Genomic DNA, 19,817 nt, shown 5'->3' with positions numbered 1-19,817 from the left:
TAGAAGAAAATATAGCAGAATGTAAGTAGGAGCTCTCTCTGAGTAGTGAGGCCATCTGAGGTTAAATATTTTATTTTTCAAAATGTTTTATAATGCAAAAATCACACATAGTATTTTTTATTTAATTGTGGCTAAATGCATATAACATAAACTTTATTATGTTAATCATTTTTAAGTGTATATTATTGTACAGCCATCATCACCATCCACCTCTAGAACTTTTTCATCTTATAAAACTAAAGCTCTATCCCCATTAAACAAGTCTCCATCCCTCCTTTCCCCAGAGCTCCTGGAATCCACCTTCTGCTTTGTGTTTCTCTGAGTTTAATGACACTAAGTAGCTCAGATCATTAAAAGCATACTGTATTTGTCATTTTACAACTGCGTTATTTTCACTTAACACAATGTCCTCAAGGTTCATCCATGTCATAGAATGTGTCAGAATGCCCTTCCTTTCTGAAGCTGAATAATATTCCATTGGATGACTAGACCACATTTCGTCTATCCAGGCATCTGTTGATGAGCATTTGGGTTGCTTCCACCCCTTGGCTATCTATACTAATAATAGAGAAATATGCAAATTGTCTGGGACACCGTCACAGTAACAGTAACGATCAAACAGCAGGCTGCATGGGGCGACCAGGCCAGCAGGGGGGTTAGTGAGGGATGGCCAAATGACTGAATAGCAGGGGGGGCAGGTGAGAGTGACCAGGCTGGTGCGGGGGGGGCGGGGAGAAGTTGGGGGCGACCAGGCCAGCAGTGGGGCAGTTGGGGGTGAACAGGCCAACAGGGGAGGGCAGTTTGGAGCGATCGGGCTGGCAGGGGAGCAGTTCAGCATCAATCAGGCCAGCAGGGAAGCAGTTAAGGGACAATCAGGCTGGCAGGCAGAAGCAGTTAGGGGCAGTCAGGCAAACCAGGAGGCAAGCAGTTAGGAGCCAGCAGTCCCAAATTGTGAGAGGGATGTTGGACTGCCGATTTAGGGACAGGGATCAGATCTAAACCAGCAGTCGAACATCCCCCAAGGGGTCCCAGATTGGAGAGGGTGCAGGCTGGGCTAAGGGACACCTTCCCCATGCACAAATTTCATGCACTGGGCCTCTAGCTGTGAATAATGCTGTGAACATGATGTACAAATATCTCTTCCCTACATTATATTTTAATTTTTTCCCCCTAAATTGGCTCTTCATTTCTGTATTCCATCAACTGGTTATAGCATACCCTAGACCAGACCTAACTAGGACTCTGCGCAGAACATTAATACCAATGCACTGGTCTCGGTGGGCAATTTGACTACCTGGGGAAATAACCACCCGAGCTATCCCTCAGAAAGTAACGCACCTTTTGTTGTTGTTCTGGTTCCCATTACAGGACAAATGCCTTAGTTCCAGCTCTCCAGCCTGGATCCCCTCACCGGAGCCCTGGGTTGCACCACCCCCGCTTCTGACACTGAACTCCTGGCGCCCTGCTCTCGGAAGATTGCCCAAAAAACCCGCCCAGCCATTTCTCTTCGTCCGCACTAACAATTTGGTAATGAAGTATTGATTTCCACTTCTCTGCTTATGGACGATATTAGATTTTCATTGATAAACTGCAGTGGGGCCGTCTCGTCTCCATGGCCCCCTTTTCACTGTCACGAGGAAACAAAGTGCCCCTGAAGAAAAATCACGCCCGAGAACACCGGTGGACTTATTTTGTCCGTTTGTAACACTTGACAGGAAAGGGGGGGGGGGGTCGAAGTCTCCATAGTTTCATGTCCAAGTGGGCTGCACGAGCTGCGGCCGCTGGGAAGCCGGCTTCTCCGGGTAATGTCCATTTCCTATTTATAACCCCCCTGGGAGCGTTTGTCTAAGGAAATGTTTCTGTTCGGAGCAACAATTACGGTTGCACCTGGATTGCCCAGTCCTGCCCCTGCACTGGGGAGCCATTCATCACCGCAAAGTGGAAGAATTATTAAGTTAAACCAGACTTTGAGCCAAGGAAACCTCCGGACAATGTTCATCTTCTGTGAGAGTTGTTCAAACAGTCAGGCTTAACCGTGTGGCTGCCGAAGACGTGTTCTCTATGGTCGTCATCTTCACTGGGTTAGAAAAAAAAAATTAGTTTTAATCCTGTGCCACTGTCGTAGGAGCCTGCAGATTGGGAGAAGGGGGAGCTTGGTGCGATGCCCACTCTGAGAGGAAGCAAGAAGCTGGGGTCACGGCAGGCTGGGAAGTTCAGCCGCAGCCTGGCCCGCAGTCTCTTCGGCAGGACGGTTGTTTATGGCTCTGAGGCGAGCTCGGCTTCAGAAGCAACAGAGAGCATGAAATAGGGTGTCCATTTGAAATGTGTTTCTGCAACTTTTTTCATTAAAACTTTGAGGGCCCAATTTTAATTTGTGGAATATTCCCGTTAATAATGAGATCTAATTAAGACATCCATTAAAAGCCCGTTAAAGTTAATTTAACGTAAAAATTCCAATAGAACTGTATTAGATTTTCTCCATTAAATTAACGTTATGGATTTTTAACGGATGTCTTAATTATACGTTATTATTAACAGGAATACTGTATTACACAGATTAAAATCAGGTCTTGCGTCAACTTGGAAAAGCTACGAGTGTGTTTTAATATTAAAAGTCTTGCATACCTAGTGCACACTCTGGAAATGCAGGGGGTAGATCTGTTTACTCGAGTTGAGCCTTTTCTATACAACGGAAAGCAAGCTCTAATAGAGAAATCCATCATTGCATTTAAACAGTGAATTTCCTTATTCTCAAAGGACAACTAAGGCTGGATTGTGTTGCAACCTGCTACTCAGCAATAGGTGATTCTTGGCACAACACAAAGAACTAGATGATTTTGAAACAAAAGGAGTATTTTTGTTGTTGCTTTAATGGCCAAGGTTATCACACACCAAAAAAATCTCAACACCAACAAAATGAAACCAAATATATCCTCTTCACCATTTCTCATGGAGGCTGCCTGTTGAATTGTTTTTGGAACTTTTGACATGATCCCTAAATTCAACATTGGGATTTAAAAAAAAAAAAAACTTCTTATTTACCTCCTAGGGAAAGTGTTGCCCTTATGCCACATATAATAGCAAATTGCTTTTTTTATGGCATGCATAACCTAGATGGGGAAAAATATGGCGCTTCGGGGAAGGAGGGAAAAAGTAAATGAAGTTCCAGGAATGTCATTCTGAAGTAATGAGGCATGGACAGAAAATACAGCCCTCACATCATCGGATTGAGATGGCAGTCGAAATAGCTTCATTGAGGTGTCAGCACTCATCCATCAATCAATCACCCACAAGGAAAAATCACAACAGTACAACAGGGCGGCTTTTATGGGATTTACTCATGGGCATAGGAAATAGCGGCTCAAATGTAGTTCTGACATGAAAAGCAAGGTGCTGATATTATTTTTTATGATGGGAGGATCATAAAGTGAATTGAGAACAGCGAGGTCTGTCTTTGCTTAACCTATTCAACCAGAAATGAATGGAGCTCAACCGGAAAGGAACAGTCTTTGGATGGGTTAAGATTGAAGGGTGGACTCTACTGAGCCCTGTCCTTCGACAACGAAATTCTATTAAAGGGAAATCAGTGCATTAGCATTGAGGTTCTTGAAGCTGTGCAAAATTGCCTGCTCCAACCCAGGGGTATTCGATAAAGTTTCATAATTCAGATTCTGCCGCAATGTCCAAAAGCAAATTCTTGAGCTCTTGTTCCAACCAGGGGGGGATGGAGGGGAACAATGCAGTTCTCAGCTCCGTGGAAATCGTCTCCCTTCTAAGAAAAAAAATAAATCGTCTGCTTCAACATATAATCCATACAGTTTTGTTAGTGCAATTTCTATGGAGGGGTGGGGTGGGAGGCGAGAGACAAAAATATTGATAAATTTGGTAAGACTCATGAATCGTCGCTTGGTAACCGTAAATGTCACTGCTGAGGGACAGCTGCCAATGTTCTTAGGAAACAGATCTGGGCTCGCGCTGTGAAATACACACAATTCTGAGTATATTCCTAGAGACTCAGCCTGTCTTCATTTGGCCAGCCCTGCGAGGCTTCTCAAGCTCCTTTCTGGAGGGAAAAACTAAATAGCATGAACTCAGGAGAGTGTTTGTATCTGCTTTACCATCCTTCTCCTCTCTGTGAATAAATGTAGTTCTGATCAGCCGGGACTTGGGAAATGGAAAGGAAGATGACATGCAAATTACACTCAAGAATCTCCATCCGGCCACTACCCCTGGTATCAGTGAGGGGGGGGGGGGGGCGCGGTTGCCTGTCCTTCCCCCTCCCTCTTTCTAGCTAAGGCCACCGACCAGCTGCAAAAGGAAGTGTCCATTGATAAAACTGTATAAATAATTAAGTTTTATGTATTTTGCCCCGTTTTACAACCTGTTACAAAACACTGGGGACATAGGGCAGAACAGGAAACACAATGTATTCAGCAAATTCATCCAACAATTCTTAGTGGGCAGCTGCTGTGTGCGCAACACCGTCCTAGGTGCCATGGGGTACAACGTGAAGAAGTCACACAAGGCCCTGGGTATGGACCGCAGCTCCCAAACATATGACACCAGACAGCTGGGGGGTGGCGGGGGGAGAGCGGGGGCTCACATGGGGTCCAACTCCCTGTGTTATTTGTGCTTTGGTTCTGTTTTTCAAAATAATATTCCAGAATAGGGAATTCTCCTTCTGAAAAATATACCAGGAGGAAATAGCTTAAAAATAGGTCAAGGCCTAAAAGCAGAATATAATCATAGAATAAATTGGATAGCCCGGACAGTCCCCACGGAATTTCTTTAAGGTCACCAGTAGATTTCTTAAAACTCACCCCAAAATGTGCCTACTTGGTTGTTTGAGTCTTGCACAATTAATGTCACAGGCACAAGCCCCTGAGCTTAGTTGAAATGCAGAAAACAAACAGATGAAATGATACATTTGGGAAGCACTTATGTAACGCTGGTCAAGCAGTGAGGAGGTGTGTGTGTGTGTGTGTGTGTGTGTGTGAATTTCACTGTTATTTTCTAGGGCCACAGTAAGAGTCTATGATTTTCTGAACGTTTTCACAGTAAATCCAAAGATTACGAGTCCTTCCAAGGTGCTTGCGTTCTGTTACTTCTCCATCTGTCATTCCCCCGGTTATTTGCGTTCTAACCTTTTTCATCCAGTTTCATTTTTAAGCTTGTTAAGTGTTTTTGCTTTTTTAAAAAGATTATAATGTTATTTTCACATTATTATTTATTCTCTGCAACACGAATAGAAGTATGTTGATGAATGCTAAAATAATAATAAGAAAATAAGTGGGGGGCTTTAAACACACACATATACATCTGTCGTTCTAAAGGCCAATACAAGTATATCTATTCGGTTCATGCATTAGGCAACAACAACAAAACCAAACAAAAATCACAGCTGAACTTTTGATTTATGTCTTTTCCCCCTGTAAGATATCAAAATGCTAATTTCACTTCTTCCCTCCCTCTCTGTGGCACTTTCTCAAAATATCCACGAAATACTTGGAGGCAAAGATCTAGCAGGAAGGAGAAGGAGAGACAAATTTCCAGCCACCCCAGACAGACACACACGTTTTCATTGTAGGGAAGCATTAAACACTTGACACTGGTGCATCATCTTTAGAATTTCTACCAGGGAATCTCACCTCTTCATCCAAAGTACAAGCCACTTATCTCCTGTGGTTTCCTGTGACAGGTTCGGAGGCAAACCGAGATACACAATTTCCAGGCCAGAGTCAACCTCCTTCCCATAGTTACGAACCATGGGCTAGCGGGCGTGGGTGTTTCTCCAAAAATTATTCATGCGCAAGGCAGCCCAGAGCTTGAGGGAAAACTGGAAATGTTTTATGGATTAGGAGAGGACTGTTTTAAAATGCTGGGACCAGGTGGAACGCTATTTCTGCAAGAGGATCCTGCCCATTTCCTTTGGAAAAATATATTGCAAGCAAAATGGCTCTTACAAGGAATGGCACCCTGAGCTGACACCTCTCAGCACGCAAGTGATTTTCCCGATAGCCATCTGAGTATCATTAAGGCCTTTTAAAAGAACGATCTGTTTGAGAAAGTCAGATTCCATACTCACAGCCCTGTGTGCGATGTTTATTTGCTTAAAGCTGCTTTGGGAAGTACAGTACACATAATAACTCTTTTGTGAGAATCCCCAAGAGAAGTTGAAAAATTTGAGCAAATGCATTACTAAAAAAAAAAAAAAAAAAAAAAATCTACCACTCCCTTCAACCCCTCCAGAAAATAAATTTCAATGTGTTCACTGAATTATCTTGAACCTGAAACCTGTCAGTCCCCAGGCAAAGGCTTATATTTTATATTTACAGAACTTGAACAGTCATGCGCTTGTATCTCAAAGGTGAAGACTTCGTGCAGTAATATTTTCGCTCGCTTTCTAATTGACCTATGTAACACCCAGGAATTATAAATGTGTGCATATATTTTTTAAATACACAAAATTAAACCGGTCTGCAGAGAAAAGTATAAACTCTTCGTGCTCTGAGTTGAGATAAATACAACCGAAACGTTCTGGTGTTACAATACAATATTTTGGCTTATCACACAGCAGATTCTAGAATGAGCAATGCAAGTCAAAAAAAGCTTCCATACGAAACAATTTTCATTTGGCTCAGGGTTTCTTAAATGCCATGATATCTCGGGATACAGTATACTTTTTAGTCTCTGGCATGCTGGCATCTTTCTAATTTTTCTGGCTGTGATTTTAACAGCCAGGTACGATCAGCCTGCTATCATCAAAGTCCATATCCCTTTGAAGTCAACCAGGTAGTTGATCATATACACTCTCTTTAGCGGTCACCCCGTTCTCACTCTGCAGAATGCTTGTAGCTTTTTAGAAAATTTGACACATCACCCATGTTTACATTGCATAATTCCAGATTTACATGAATTCGGGGGGGGGAGGGAGCTTTTTGAAAAGGCAGTGGCTGGGGGGCGGGGGGAGATAGGGCAGAGTGAGTCAGGAAAATTACATTCATCCTCACTCTAAAAGACAGTGTTTATTTGCCAGCGAAGAAAGGCAAACACATTTTTATATTAGGAAAGCAGGCTAGTCATTTTCCAAAAAAAATGGCGGCCACCATCCCTGTCTAATATCTCTGTGCGGACGCACTCATGTTCTAGGCCTGCATGCTGTGTATAATGCGTTTGCCTGTAGACATGGAGGGAAGCCAGGCAGTCCTCCTGTGTACCATGCAGCGTGGATGGCTGGGAACGTACGCCCCGTTCATTTTTATACTGTACATATTTGTATATATTAACTATATTGCCATGTATGAACACAGATTTTGTTATATTTGCTTGTTTCTGTTTCCTACCAAACTGGCCCACAATGGGGATTCTTTTGTATAGAAGGGGGAAAAAATGCTTGTAACTTTTTGCTGATCATTCTCTTTCAATAGCTTATGAAAACATTAGGTCTGAGTTTACAAAGGAATTCTGAGACCCACGTTTGTCTGTCTGCATGAGTCCCATCCCACTGCCAGATCGAGGGAGGAACCGGCGACTTAATTCCGAGTTTTCCTTTCAAGGCATGCTCTACCCCTTGGGAAAGCCGAGTAGATTACCCTCTTTGTATTTTATCTAATAGTGCCTGAAAATTTTTTAATGTCTTCTTAGAGGAAGAATTCATAATTGTCAAAATTTGAAACATTAGCTTAATTTTGTTTTTATGACCTCGCATTTCTTCTCTTTATTTATTCGGTGGCTGTTGTAATGGGGCCCCAGGCCATTCCTGACATCGGCCTGCTCTTCTTCTGCATTAAGGATGTTTTTAAAATTACAGAGATTATTGAGCCAACAGGCTGTTTTAATCAAAACCATGTTTCACTTGTTTTTGATGATTATAAATTGTCCTTGCAATGAAAAAAAAAAGTTTTCTGCCAGGAAAATTATACCACCCTGTGGCCAAACAGATTCATCACAGATAGACACCCGTGCCCACCCTTCTGGGGCCTGGAAAATTCGCCCCTGGCTGGTCACACTGACCTTCACCCCCCACCGTCCTGCACGCTAGGGCTCACGGCAGTGACTTAGCAAATGTCCGCAGGCTGGGCCGCACTGTCACCGCCCAAAGACAAACAGCCCCGCTGGGAACAACGGTTTTCCGGCTGGAAAAAAACACAGGGATTTTCGGAAAAGGTGCTCCTGCTTGTGTCCGTTGGTGCCACCAGCCTGTCGTCCCTCCTAATTAGAAACAATCTGGTCTTGATGTCCCCTATCACTTACATCAGGTTTAAAAAAATAAAAAATAAAACCTTCAGGTCAGCTCTCCTCGTTGAATAAGAATGACTTAGTTTGGGTGCATCCAAGATGTGTGCCTGCGATCGAGCTGCAGCGTGGACATTGTCCCTAGAAGGAGAGATTATTTACAATATAATTTCACCAGTGGAAATGAATTCTGATGGTGGAGATGAAGGCAACCCTTAAGTTATATCACCAAAGGCATTATTTTTTACATCTAAAGAGTTTGGGTTGTTGTCTTTTTAGGAAAATTATTCTACTTTAGAATTGTAATTAAAACCCTCAATAATAGTACTTCTTTTAGCTATTGTGAAAACATAACAACCACACGCTCACCAAGGTTATGTGGAGCCCCTCATTTCCATCCAAAAGCTTTTTATAAGAGTATTATTTACATCTTTGAACATGATAACTCTTTCCTTTCTGACAAAAAAAAAAAAAGTTCTTTATTTCTTCCCGCTCAGCAGTTATTGGGATAGACTGTCCCCATCTGAAACCTTATGGTAATTTGCATCGGGAAAGCCAACAGCCGGCACTAAGGACCTGAGTGTGTTCACTTGTGATGTTGCTGTTCCTCATTGTAATGCTTGTGAGCCCCTTTCTGCAGCCCAGCTCCCACCACAGCACACAGGCAGGCCCCCAGCACCTCAGCTTTGCAAAGGCTTCATTTCCGTCAACGACTTCCGCTTTGGCCAACTGAAAAAATGAAAATTTAAGGAGAGAAGAAGAAGAAAAGAAACACAGATGCACTTAAAACATGAAAAGAATTATTTATATGATAAAAATATATTTAGATTTTCAAAGCACAAGACTGAATAGAAGTGCTCTTTTTATTCTTTCGGAAGATGTTACTGTTAAATGTCTTTCTACATCAGGCTTAATAAATCTGTAATGACATTTGATGGATTGGCTTCTGCCTATGTGTGTTTTTTAAAGATGGTGAGAGAGAGGAGAGAGGAGAGAGGCGGGAGAGGGGAAGGAGGGCGTGGAGGAGGAGCGCTGGCCCCCAGGGGGCCATGCCAGGGAATATGGCTGGTACCTCCACCACACCCAGCAGCCACCCTAATCTCCAGTGGATTTTTTTAACAAATGCCAGCACCCCAGCTTGGCTTCCAGGCTGCCTCTGCACGCTCCCAGATCTGGCCAGCTTGTGCCCGAGAAATTTATGATGCAATCTGAGCAGAGGCTGTGGGCAGCTGTCTCACAAATTCAAGGCTACAAGGCAGAGGGCGGACATGATTGAGGCAGCCCGGCCTCTCCACCCCAGAGCGATGGCCCTGCCTAGCACTCAGTTTCCCTGTGTTCTCCCCTCACTCCTCTAATGTGCTGGGAGAATCGGACTGTGTTTCACACACGAGCTGCCCAAGCAGACATGGATGGCCGCCCAGAAATGACTTGTCTGTTCACAGCGAGCTCACAGTGTCCGGGTCACCTGATTGCATGAGACCCCCATTCATTAATGATGGTGGCTATAGTGTCACCTGTGGGCTCCACTTCATTGCCACGGCCCCATGTCTAAGCCATAAAATAAGAGAGTCCAGGCTAGAAATAGCAGGACAGGTGAGGAAAGGAGTGTGGGGGCAGCGAAGGCAGTGTTGGAATAAGCAGTGTGGACCAAACCAGAGTTGTTGGTCTTCATTCATTCAGTGACTATTTCTTGAGCACCTACTATATGCTAGGTCTGAGACTCACACTGATAAAGCAGGGTGATGAGGGTTCTGAGAACAAGGTCTAGAGTCAAAATCTGGGCTCTGTCATGTTATCTCTGCTCTAAGGCAAGAGAAAAGGAAGAACAGGACACTAGGAGAGGGGGAGTCTAGGGACTAGAGGAGTACAGAGGTGGCTCAACCAACCTGAGAAGCCATGAAGGATTCCCGAAGGAAGGGATGTTGAAGATAGAGCTAATTTCTCAAAGGAGCATTAGAAGAACAAAAATATACAAACACACATCCCCCAGTTCAGCAACAATTCTGTTGCTTCTCACTTCAAAATACAACTCAGATCGGCTCACTTGTCTCTCTCCTGGACGTCATTGGTGGCCTCCTAACTGGTCCGTAAGCCCGCCAACCCAAATCCACTCTCCATATGGCAGCTGGAGAGATGTTTTAGTAAAGTAAGTCAGACTGTGCCACCTTTGTTCCTCAAGGCCAAAGGTAAGCACACATTTTCCTTGACAGGTCAGATGGTAAATACTTTTGGCTTTGTGGGCCATCGGTCTGACACAACAGCTCAACTCTGCCATTAAAATGAAAAGCAGCCACTGGTAATAGTAGACAAATGGGTGTGGCTGTGTTCCAACAAAATTTAATTACAAAAAAAAAAAAAAAAAAAAAAGCAACAGGCTGGATTTGGCCCATGGGCCATAATTGGCTGACCCCTGTGCAAGATCCTCCAACACCCCAGTCTCCATCTGTCCTTGACTGATTTCCTGTGGACACAGGCCTGGGGATGAGGATGTGTGGGCAAGTAGTTTATACGGGAGGTGAAGCCAAGGAACAACAATAGAGGAAAGGGGAAGGGAAAGCAAATATATGGGCTTCAAGAGCAATGACCACCATGGGCAATGGGGCCAATCCCATGGAACTTGGAGACAGGGCAGAACACACCTCAGGCATCCACCTGAGAGAACTGGGGTGTTTATGCACCGCCTGTGCTCAGCTATTGGTGGAGGGCTGCTGCAGGGCATGGTGGGAGCTTTGACACCCAGGACTTTCAGTCCCTGAAAAGAGTGTGAGAGGTAGGCTTCAGGGGCCAGAGAAGACCCCAAGGCAACAGACTGCAGCCCAGGGGCCAAATCTAACCCCTACCTCTTTTTTGTTTTTATTTTGTTGATTAATTTTTAGAGAGAGAGAAAGAGGAAGAGAGAAAGAGAGAGAAACATCGATTTGCTGTTCCACTTATCTATGCATTCATTGGTTGATTCTTATATATGAGTCCTGACCAGCCCATCAAACCTGCAACCTTGGTGTATCAGGGAAACACTCTAACCAACTGAGCTACCCAGCCAAGGCCTGATTTTTTTCAATAATGTTTTATGAAATACTAGTGGCCTGGTGCACAAAGTTCATGCATTGGCGGGGGGGGGGGGGGGGGGAGTCCCTCAGCCCAGCCTGCACCCTCTCCAATCTGGGACCCCTTGGGGGATGTCCGACTGCTAGTTTAGGCCCAATCCCTGTGGGCAGTCGGACATCCCTCTCACAATCTGGGACTGCTGGCTCCTAACCGCTCACCTGCCTGCCTGCCTGCTTGATAACGCCTAACCACTTTGCCTGCCAGCCTGCTCGCCCCCAACTATGCCCCCCTGCCGGCCTGCTCATCCCCAACTGCTCTCCCTGCTGGCCTGCTCACCTCCAACTGCCGGCCTGCTCGCCCCCAACTACCCCTCTCCCGCCAACCTGCTCGCCCACAACTGCCCCCCCGCCAGCCTGATCCACCCACAACTGCCCTCCCCTCCTGGCCTGATCGCCCCTAACCACCTCTGCCTCGGCCCCACCACCATGGCTTTGTCCAGAAAGACATCCGGAAGGTCTCCAGGAAGGTATCCCAGTCTAATTAACATATTACCCTTTTATTAGTATAGATAGGATATGACATGCCACCATAACTATAACATATCTATCAGTATTACTCCATGAGAACACGTACTTCATGAGATAGGAAGGCATATAATACATTACATTGTATATGTTGTAAGTAGTAGAAAATACTGTATTCGTAGCAATAGTATACACCCTGTGACTTCCCTTCCTGACTTGGGAATGGTTCCCCAGTTCTTTGAATGTTTCCTGGCCCCTGATGTATTTGGAAAGAAAATAGCTCTGAGTTTGGAGAAATTAAATTACAATCATGACTCTAATTCAACTGCCTCCTGTACTTCCAGCCAGATAACAGGAAAAACATCCCAGGGCCGGCGCCTCCTATGGCTGAGCTCCAGAGTGAGGGCCCAAGGCCCAGCGCTGGGCGGGTGACAGCAACTGGAGGCACCTTGGGTCCATCCTGCTGTCAGCCCGGCGACTGAGGCCATCTTCTCCCAGCCCCTCCCGAGCCCCAGTGCCTCCTAACGGGGTCCCGAGGCTGTGCCCCCTATCCCGCTGCCCTCTCCTCACCGGAGACTGGGACGTGGCAGCGCGGGGCTCAGGCATCCCATTTTCACTAAAATGTTCAACCCATGCCCAGTCCACCGGTGTCTGCAGGTGGCCCGGGGGCAGAGAGTGACCCCAGAGGCGTTCACCACCCCTACCAGAGCTCAGCCATGATAGTCCGGGGTGAGACAGCCCCGCCAGGCCCCGTGGCTGCAACTGGGACCGGCTTCCTTAGCCAGGGACCTGGCGCTGGGTGGGCAGCAGCGACACTTCCTCCCCAGCCCACTCTGGAGCGGGTCCCTACAGTTTCAGAACCGAACTCCGAGGGCCCTCTGGCTCTCCCTCAATCCTGCTAAGGCTTGCTTCTCACCCTTGCTTCTCACACTTGCTTATCACACTTGCTGAAAACCTTCTTGGTCCATTTGCCATAGTAATCAGTTCGGGCTGAAAGGACTGGGGGACTTTGCCACCCCCTCCCCCTCCCCGACAGGGCTGAAAGGACTGGGGGACTCCGACGGGGCTGAGGGAACTGGGCGCCGCCATCGTGTGGCTATGGGCGTTGCCATCTTTTGTGATGGTGTGACAGTCAATTTGCATGCTCCATCTTTATTAGATAGGATAGCCACACCCATTCATTTACTCATTATCTTTAGCAGCCAAGTTCAATTGCTATGACAGAGACCCTCTGTGGGATTCACATGTCCCCTCGTCTGCACACACTCTTCAAGTCATAGTGACATGGTTGTCACTAGATTTTTTTCTCTTGGCCCCAAAACTAAAAATATTAACTCTCTGGCCTCTTAACAAACACATTTGCCCACCTTTGTTACACTGTCATTAAATTGTAGACTCCAAGAGGGCAGAGACCAAATCCTGTTTGGTTCAACATTGTAGACTCAACTTCTAGAACATCCTATCATGTCTCACTTATCACAGATGCTCAAAAGAATATGTGTTGAGCTCAGCCTGTGTGGCTCCATGGTTGAGGTTCAACTTACGAACCAGGAGGTCACGGTTCTATTCCCAGTCAGGGCACATGCCCAAGTTGTGGGCTCTGTCCCTAGTGGGGGGCACCCAGGAGGCAGCCAATCAATGGTTCTCTCTCATCATTGATGTTTCTGTCTCTCTCTCCCTTTCCCTTTCTCTCTGAAATCAATAAAAATATTTTTTAAAATGATATGCGTTGAAAGAATCAATGAATGTGTGGAGGAGTCCTAGCTAACACCCCAATATGCACCCCATGCTGATGCTTACCCAATGAGTAAGACATGATGTTAGGAAATGTCCCAATCCTCCAATGACCCCAGGATGTGTGTACTCAGACCCCGTTTTACAGGTGAGAAGACCAGGATGCCCCTGATCCCATACCCCTCGACATGGTGGACCCAGAATTCAGACCCAAGTTTGTGATACAGGAAAGTCACTCTCTCATAAGCCCTAGCATGGGGCTTGGCAAATAGCCAGTCCTTTACAGGTCCTGGCTTGATCACTGGGCCAAGTTCTGTGGTTAGAGCAGAAAGTGCCCGGGTTTCCCAGGCCAGCAGTGTGACCTGGAGAGCTGTGCGATGGGGAACGGAGGAGAGACACATTGCAGCAAAAGGCAGTGTGGCAGCAAAGAACTTGGACATAGGAATCGGTGTCTCATCCTCCCCCTAAGTTACCTAGTCCCCCTCGGTCTCCTTCCCAGGCTCCAGAACTCAGCTCCTCCTGTCCCCGGGGAAGTGGAAAGACCTTGGGAAGACACCTGATATTCTTCCTGCACCCCAGCCACTCCTGCTCATCCTCACCCTTTTAGTGGCTCTCGGTGGCCCTGGGAACCTGTCCAATGTCCTTGGCCAGCCTGAGGCCCTGCCTGGTCTGGCTCCTGCTGTCCGGGACACTGGCCTCTTCCAGCACATTCTACACTCCAGCCCAACGAGAGACCTCTCAATGCCAGCCCTCGCCTTTGCAAGTGCTGTGACCCCGCGTTCTTCTCTGACTCTAGTCTGGAAGTCCCCTGCCCTCTGGTGGCACCTGGACTTCCCTTTTGCAAAGCCATTGCCGTTACAGGGATTTGTGCTGTCTGCTGTCCACTGCACAGGCCGGAGGGCAGAGCCGCAGGCAGCCTTCCCTAGCTGCGTCCCCTACATCCCCTCCCCTGCACGACAAGGTGGGCGCTTGGTGAAGGTGTGCTTGGCACTGCACTATAGAGAGGAAAGGTGTGTCGTGCCCATGGTGGAGATGATGACACGGGGACCCAAAGGGTTCAATGATGTCTTTGAGATCGCACGGTGCTGCGAAGTGAACCAGAAATTATTGCATCCAGCCCACGGTCACCTCAGCTGGATCACGTTTCTGTGTCGCCTTCTGCTCCTTCGCTCTCCCATCCAAAGCCAGGAAGCAGGTATTAGACGGAGAGAATACGATGGTATAGTTTAGTACAGTTTAGTATAATTAGGATAGGATAGGATAGGATAGGATAGGATAGGATAATATAGCAGCAATTTTCAACCATATGCTGCAAGAATGCTTAAAACCTGCAAAACCTGACTCTTTAGTCAGGGGCACCGACCTCTTTTCCCTTAGATTGTCAAATAAAAAAGTGACAGCAGCCAACACAACAATAGCTGTCTGGTGTGAATGAATCAAAATTATACCTCTTTTTTTTTTGTCAGATTGGCAAAAAATATATTTTTTGGTGTGCTGCAGAATTGTAATAATTAGTTTATGTGTGCCATGAGATGAGAAAGGTTGAAAATAGCTGTAGAATGGTATGATAGGATAGGGTCTGATATAATAATATGTAACACAATAATATATGGTATTAATAATACTATACATTGAACATTGTTTATATAATACACATTAATACTTAACTGTTACTGAGCATTTACTCTGTGTCAGGTTCTTGGCCAAAATGACCTTTTTAATCTTTATAGTTGCCTTAAAATACACATTCTCAACAATGCATATCACTCCTACGAGGGCAAAAATTAGTTATTGGGGAGGTGAAAAATATTTGCCATTACAATGCTCTGTGGTTCCCCAGGGGCCACAGTATGTAAACAGAAAAAGTACCATATATCTATGGCATTAAAATGTCACTGAGGAGCCCTGGCTGGTGTGTTCAATGGTTAGAGCATCGGCCAGAGCACCAAAGGGTCTCAGGTTTGATCCCGGTCAAGGGCACATACCTGGGTTGCAGGCTCGATTCCTGCCCTGGATCGGGACTCGTGTGGGAGGAATTAGTCAATGTGTCTCTCTCACATCAATGTTTCTCTCTCCCTCTCCCTCCCTCCATTCCTCCCTCCCTTCCACGCTCTCTGAAAAGCAATGAAAAAATACCCTCAGGTGAGGGTTAAATAAATAAATAGAAAGAAATTTCACCGAGGAGGCAGACAATTATGGGAGAGGGTGTCTTTAAAAATTCCTCAAGGTTACGTTTTTTTAAAGGTTAATTACACTGTCATAAAACGTAACCATTGTCATTAAGTCCATGGTGCAGATGCAGAGAGGTGAGCTAGTCTGCCCAAAGTCACACGGCCAGTAATTTGCACGTCAAGAATTCAAATCCAGCCAGGCCCATGTGGCTCAGTGGCCAACCTATGAACCAGAGGTTGTGGTTCAATTCCCTGTCAGGTCATATGCCTGGGTTTCAGGCTCAATTGACTCCCAGTAGTAGGCATGCAGGAGGGAGCCAATCAATGATTCTCTTTCATCATTCATGTTACTGTCTCTCTCTCCTTCTCCCTTCCTCTCTGAAATCAATAAAATATATATTTTTTTAAAAAAACATACTTTAGAATTAAAAAAAAAGAATTCAAGTTCAGGTCTGTCTCATGCTGAAACCATGCTTTAACTTCTTTTTTTTTTTAATCCTCATCCAAGGACATGCTTTGGGGGAGGGAGGGTAGGAGAGAGGGAGAAAGAGAGAGAAACATCTATCGGTTCCTTCTCTATGTGCCCCGACTTGGGATGGAACCCGCAACCCAACTATGTCTATGTGCCCTGACCGGGAATTCAACCAGTGACCTTTGCTGCACGCGGGATGATGCTCAACCAGCTGAGCCACTGAGTTCTGAAAGCCGTCTCAGGACAGTTAGGTGAGAGGCCACCTTAGGCACATCCTACAGATCTAACCCTTCAGTGTGGGCTCAGACCAGCAGCCACCTGGAGCTCATTGGAGAGACCGAGTCTCAGGCCCCCCAGACCTGCGGAATGAGAACCTGCCACACGCCCGAGGGCGGTCTGCCCATCGTGTGTCGAGGGAGCCGGCCCCAGGGGCACAGGTGAGTGACCCAACCTCCTGGAACAGAAAAGGCACAGAAACCTGCACTTGTTCCCACCGGTTAGGTCCCCAGCCCCAATCAGACACTCCCTGTCAGACTAATTATACGGAGGGTGTTCTGTGACTTGCTGTATTCCCAGAAAAAGAAAGAGAACTGAAGTTCTCTTTCAGGTTTGCAGGGGAGATAATGTCAAATATTTACCGAGCAAACATCACTGTAGAGGCGCCATCTCTTCCCTCTGATTAAGGCGCTGTCAATCACCTGGATGAGAGGCCTGTCAGCCCTTCTCCATAGAAGCCACCTGTCATCTCCGCTGAGCCCGCGCCTGCCGGGCTGGGGAGCGGTGAGGAGCTCTGGAGGCAGGTCCTGGGGAGGCGGATCCAGGCTGCAGGAGACCCACCCGGGTGGGTGGGACGGCTGGAGGCTGGCCTTTGATGACGTTGCTGATGGGAGGTCGGGGAGAGGCCTCTGTGCAGAGGAGACTGAGCTCTCTCAGGAACCCAGCCACAAAGCCCAGCACCCACAAGCAGAACCGCCCAGCACAGGCGGTGGACCCGCCCGCCCAGGACTCGGGAGGTCAGGGATGGGCCTGAGACTTTGCACGTCCATCCAGCTCCCAGGTCCTCTTCTGAAGACCACACTTTGAGCACCAGGCCCGAACCTGGATTCCCGACCGGTGGCCTCATTTCTCCTCTCTCCGTGGTGTCATCCTTCCTGACAAAGCAGCCAGGGTGATGCTTTCAAACAGATCATTCAACCCTTGCTCACAACCGGCCAGTGGCTCACATGTCACTCACTGTAAAACCCCAAGACCTGCCTGGCCGGCATGGCTCAGTTGTTGAGTATCAACCTATGAACCAGGAGGTCACAGTTTAATTCCCGGTCAGGGCACATACCCAGATTGCTGGCTCAATCCCCATTGGGGGCTGTGCAGGAGGCAGCCGATGACTGATTCTCTCACATTGATGTTTCTATCTCTCCCTCTCCCTTCTTGTCTGAAATCAATAAAAATAAAAATAAAAAACCCAAGACCTTGCCATGAGCCCTTGAGCAGGCCCTTGGTGCTGACTCACCTCCCACCACACCCACTGACCTCCCTGACCACTCAGGACTCCCAGCTCCTCCCTCTCCCCCTGATGCCCAAGTCATCACCACCGTGACCTTTGCACTGGCTGTTGCCTCTGCCCTTCATGTGGCTGTTCCCACACTTCACTTACATCTCTGCTGAACTGCCACCTTGTGGGTGAGGCCTGCCCTCTCTAGGCCCTTAACCCACTTTAATGTTTTCCTCATAGGACACATGCCCCCGGATATGATATTAAATAGCTATTTGTTTACATCAGCGGTTTGCAACTAGGCAATTCTGCCCCCGCCCTCCAAACGACATTGGGAAATGTCCGGAGACATCCTTGATGACCGGGACTGGGGAGTGTTCCTACTGGCATCTGATGGGTAGAGGCCAAAGGTGCTGCCAAATACCTACCAGTGCCCAGGACAGTGCCCAGGACAGAAAATGACCAGCCTCGGATGTCAGTAGTTCTGAGGCTGAGAACCATGGTTGACATGCTGATGGCCTGCCATATAGTAGTAGTAGATGCTCAGAAGGTATTTGTTGGATGGATGGATGGATGGATGGATGTGTAGGGTGGATGGATAAACAAACAGTGTCTCAATCTGAAAGCTCAGAAAATATATTACTAATCCCTTACCTCCTCTCCCACAATTTCTATTCTTCCTTCAGCTTATCTGAGACTTCCTTGATTTACACACACACACACACACACACACACACACACAGTGAGCTTCTCCTGATGCACCACAGACAGCACTTCCCCTTTCCCAGCAGCACTGACCAGAAGGTGATAATGTTTGGTTGGTTGTCGGCTCCACCTGCCTCCCCCACTCAACCATCAACTCTATGAGAAGAGAGGTATGTCTGCCTGTTCACCAATGAATGCCTGACAGATAACCACTCCCTACATTTGTTGAATAAATGAAGATAATTTAGGGGAAAGAGCTTTGAAATATGGCAACAAATACATCTGTTGAACAAATGAGTTGATTGAAATATTAATTTGTCATGACCATCCTGAGATAGAGAAGTAGCAGAAGGTATTCCCATTGCCCCCATGCTTTGAAAGCAGCCTGGGCCTCAGTGTCTCTTTTTCCCAGAAGATAATGAATAGGCCTTTGTTTCCAAATAGAAGATGCTAGAAGGATCTAGATAGACCAGGAAAGAAGACCTCCAAGGACTGGGGGAGAGGAGCAAGGCATCAGTGGCCCCGCCCTCAGGACCCAGGGATGGAGGGCAAACCAAGGAGCTACAATGACCCAGCATCTCTCCCAACATAACCAGAGGGAGCTGACTATCCAGCCCAGCCGAGGGGTTGGCATGGAAACTTGTGGTTTCCTATGGCCATGGGCTTGGTAACTTTAGCAAAGGACCCCGTGTTCAAGCTCGGACTGGCTTTGAAGGAGTGAAGATACGAAGGACAGGAGCATCCCGGTTTTGATCACAGTGCCATCAAGACAGAGGCCCCTTTGCACGGTGTCTACAGCCCTGACACTACGCTTACCTCTGGGGAAGGAAGGAGCTCCCCCTAAATAGGACAGAGTGGGACCATTCCAACCTCCAGAACAACAGCAGCAACAGGACAGAACGCAAGCCACCTATGCCTAAGGTTAAATTTCCTAGTAGCCACATTTTAAACAGTAAATAAGAATACATAGGTGGATTTAATTTAATAATATATTTCATTTCCCAGTATATCCAAAATATTACTCAACATGGAATCAATACAAACATTGATAAATATTTTACACTTTTTAAAATTCTAAGTCTTCAAAACCGGGTATATTTTACACTAACAGCACACCTCAGTCTGGACCAGCCACACTTCCAGTGCTCAGTGGCCCCACCTGGCTGGCAACCACCATACCAGTTCCATTGGATGGGAACTTGTAATACATTTGTGGTGGGGTTGTGTGTGTGTGTGTGTGTGTGTGTGTGTGTTTTATGGTGTAGCACCCACTTTCCTCTTTTCCTCTTTCTTCTAATAATCATGCCCACATTTTTTGGGCAGGGGGGGAGGGGAATTCGCTCTCTATATTGCTGGTCGTTATAGGTTGAATTCTATCCTTCCAAAGTTGTGAATGTGATCTTAATTGGAAATAGGGTCTTTGCAGGTGGGATCGATTT

At 46.6% G+C, this 19,817-nt stretch overlaps 1 protein-coding gene across 2 annotated transcripts in view; it reads left to right on the top strand.

Annotated features, from left to right (window-relative positions):
* TSHZ2 (teashirt zinc finger homeobox 2) overlaps positions 1-4,558 on the top strand; it is a 431,357-nt gene extending 426,799 nt beyond the window's left edge. For both annotated transcript variants that reach the window (XM_070419749.1, XM_070419748.1), the window contains exon 3: positions 1,369-4,558. In XM_070419749.1, coding sequence (XP_070275850.1) covers positions 1,369-1,370 — 2 coding nt within the window. In that variant the 3' untranslated portion in view covers positions 1,371-4,558. The remainder of the gene's footprint in view (positions 1-1,368) is intronic.
* The last annotated feature ends 15,259 nt before the right edge of the window (positions 4,559-19,817 follow it).

Source organism: Myotis yumanensis, unplaced genomic scaffold (genome assembly GCF_028538775.1).
Source record: "Myotis yumanensis isolate MYYU_CA2020_CCGP unplaced genomic scaffold, mMyoYum1.0.hap1 SCAF_7, whole genome shotgun sequence".
Classification (NCBI taxonomy): domain Eukaryota; kingdom Metazoa; phylum Chordata; class Mammalia; order Chiroptera; family Vespertilionidae; genus Myotis; species Myotis yumanensis.
The sequence above is the reverse complement of the archived record's forward strand: the minus strand, read 5'-3'. Positions and strand labels throughout refer to the sequence as shown.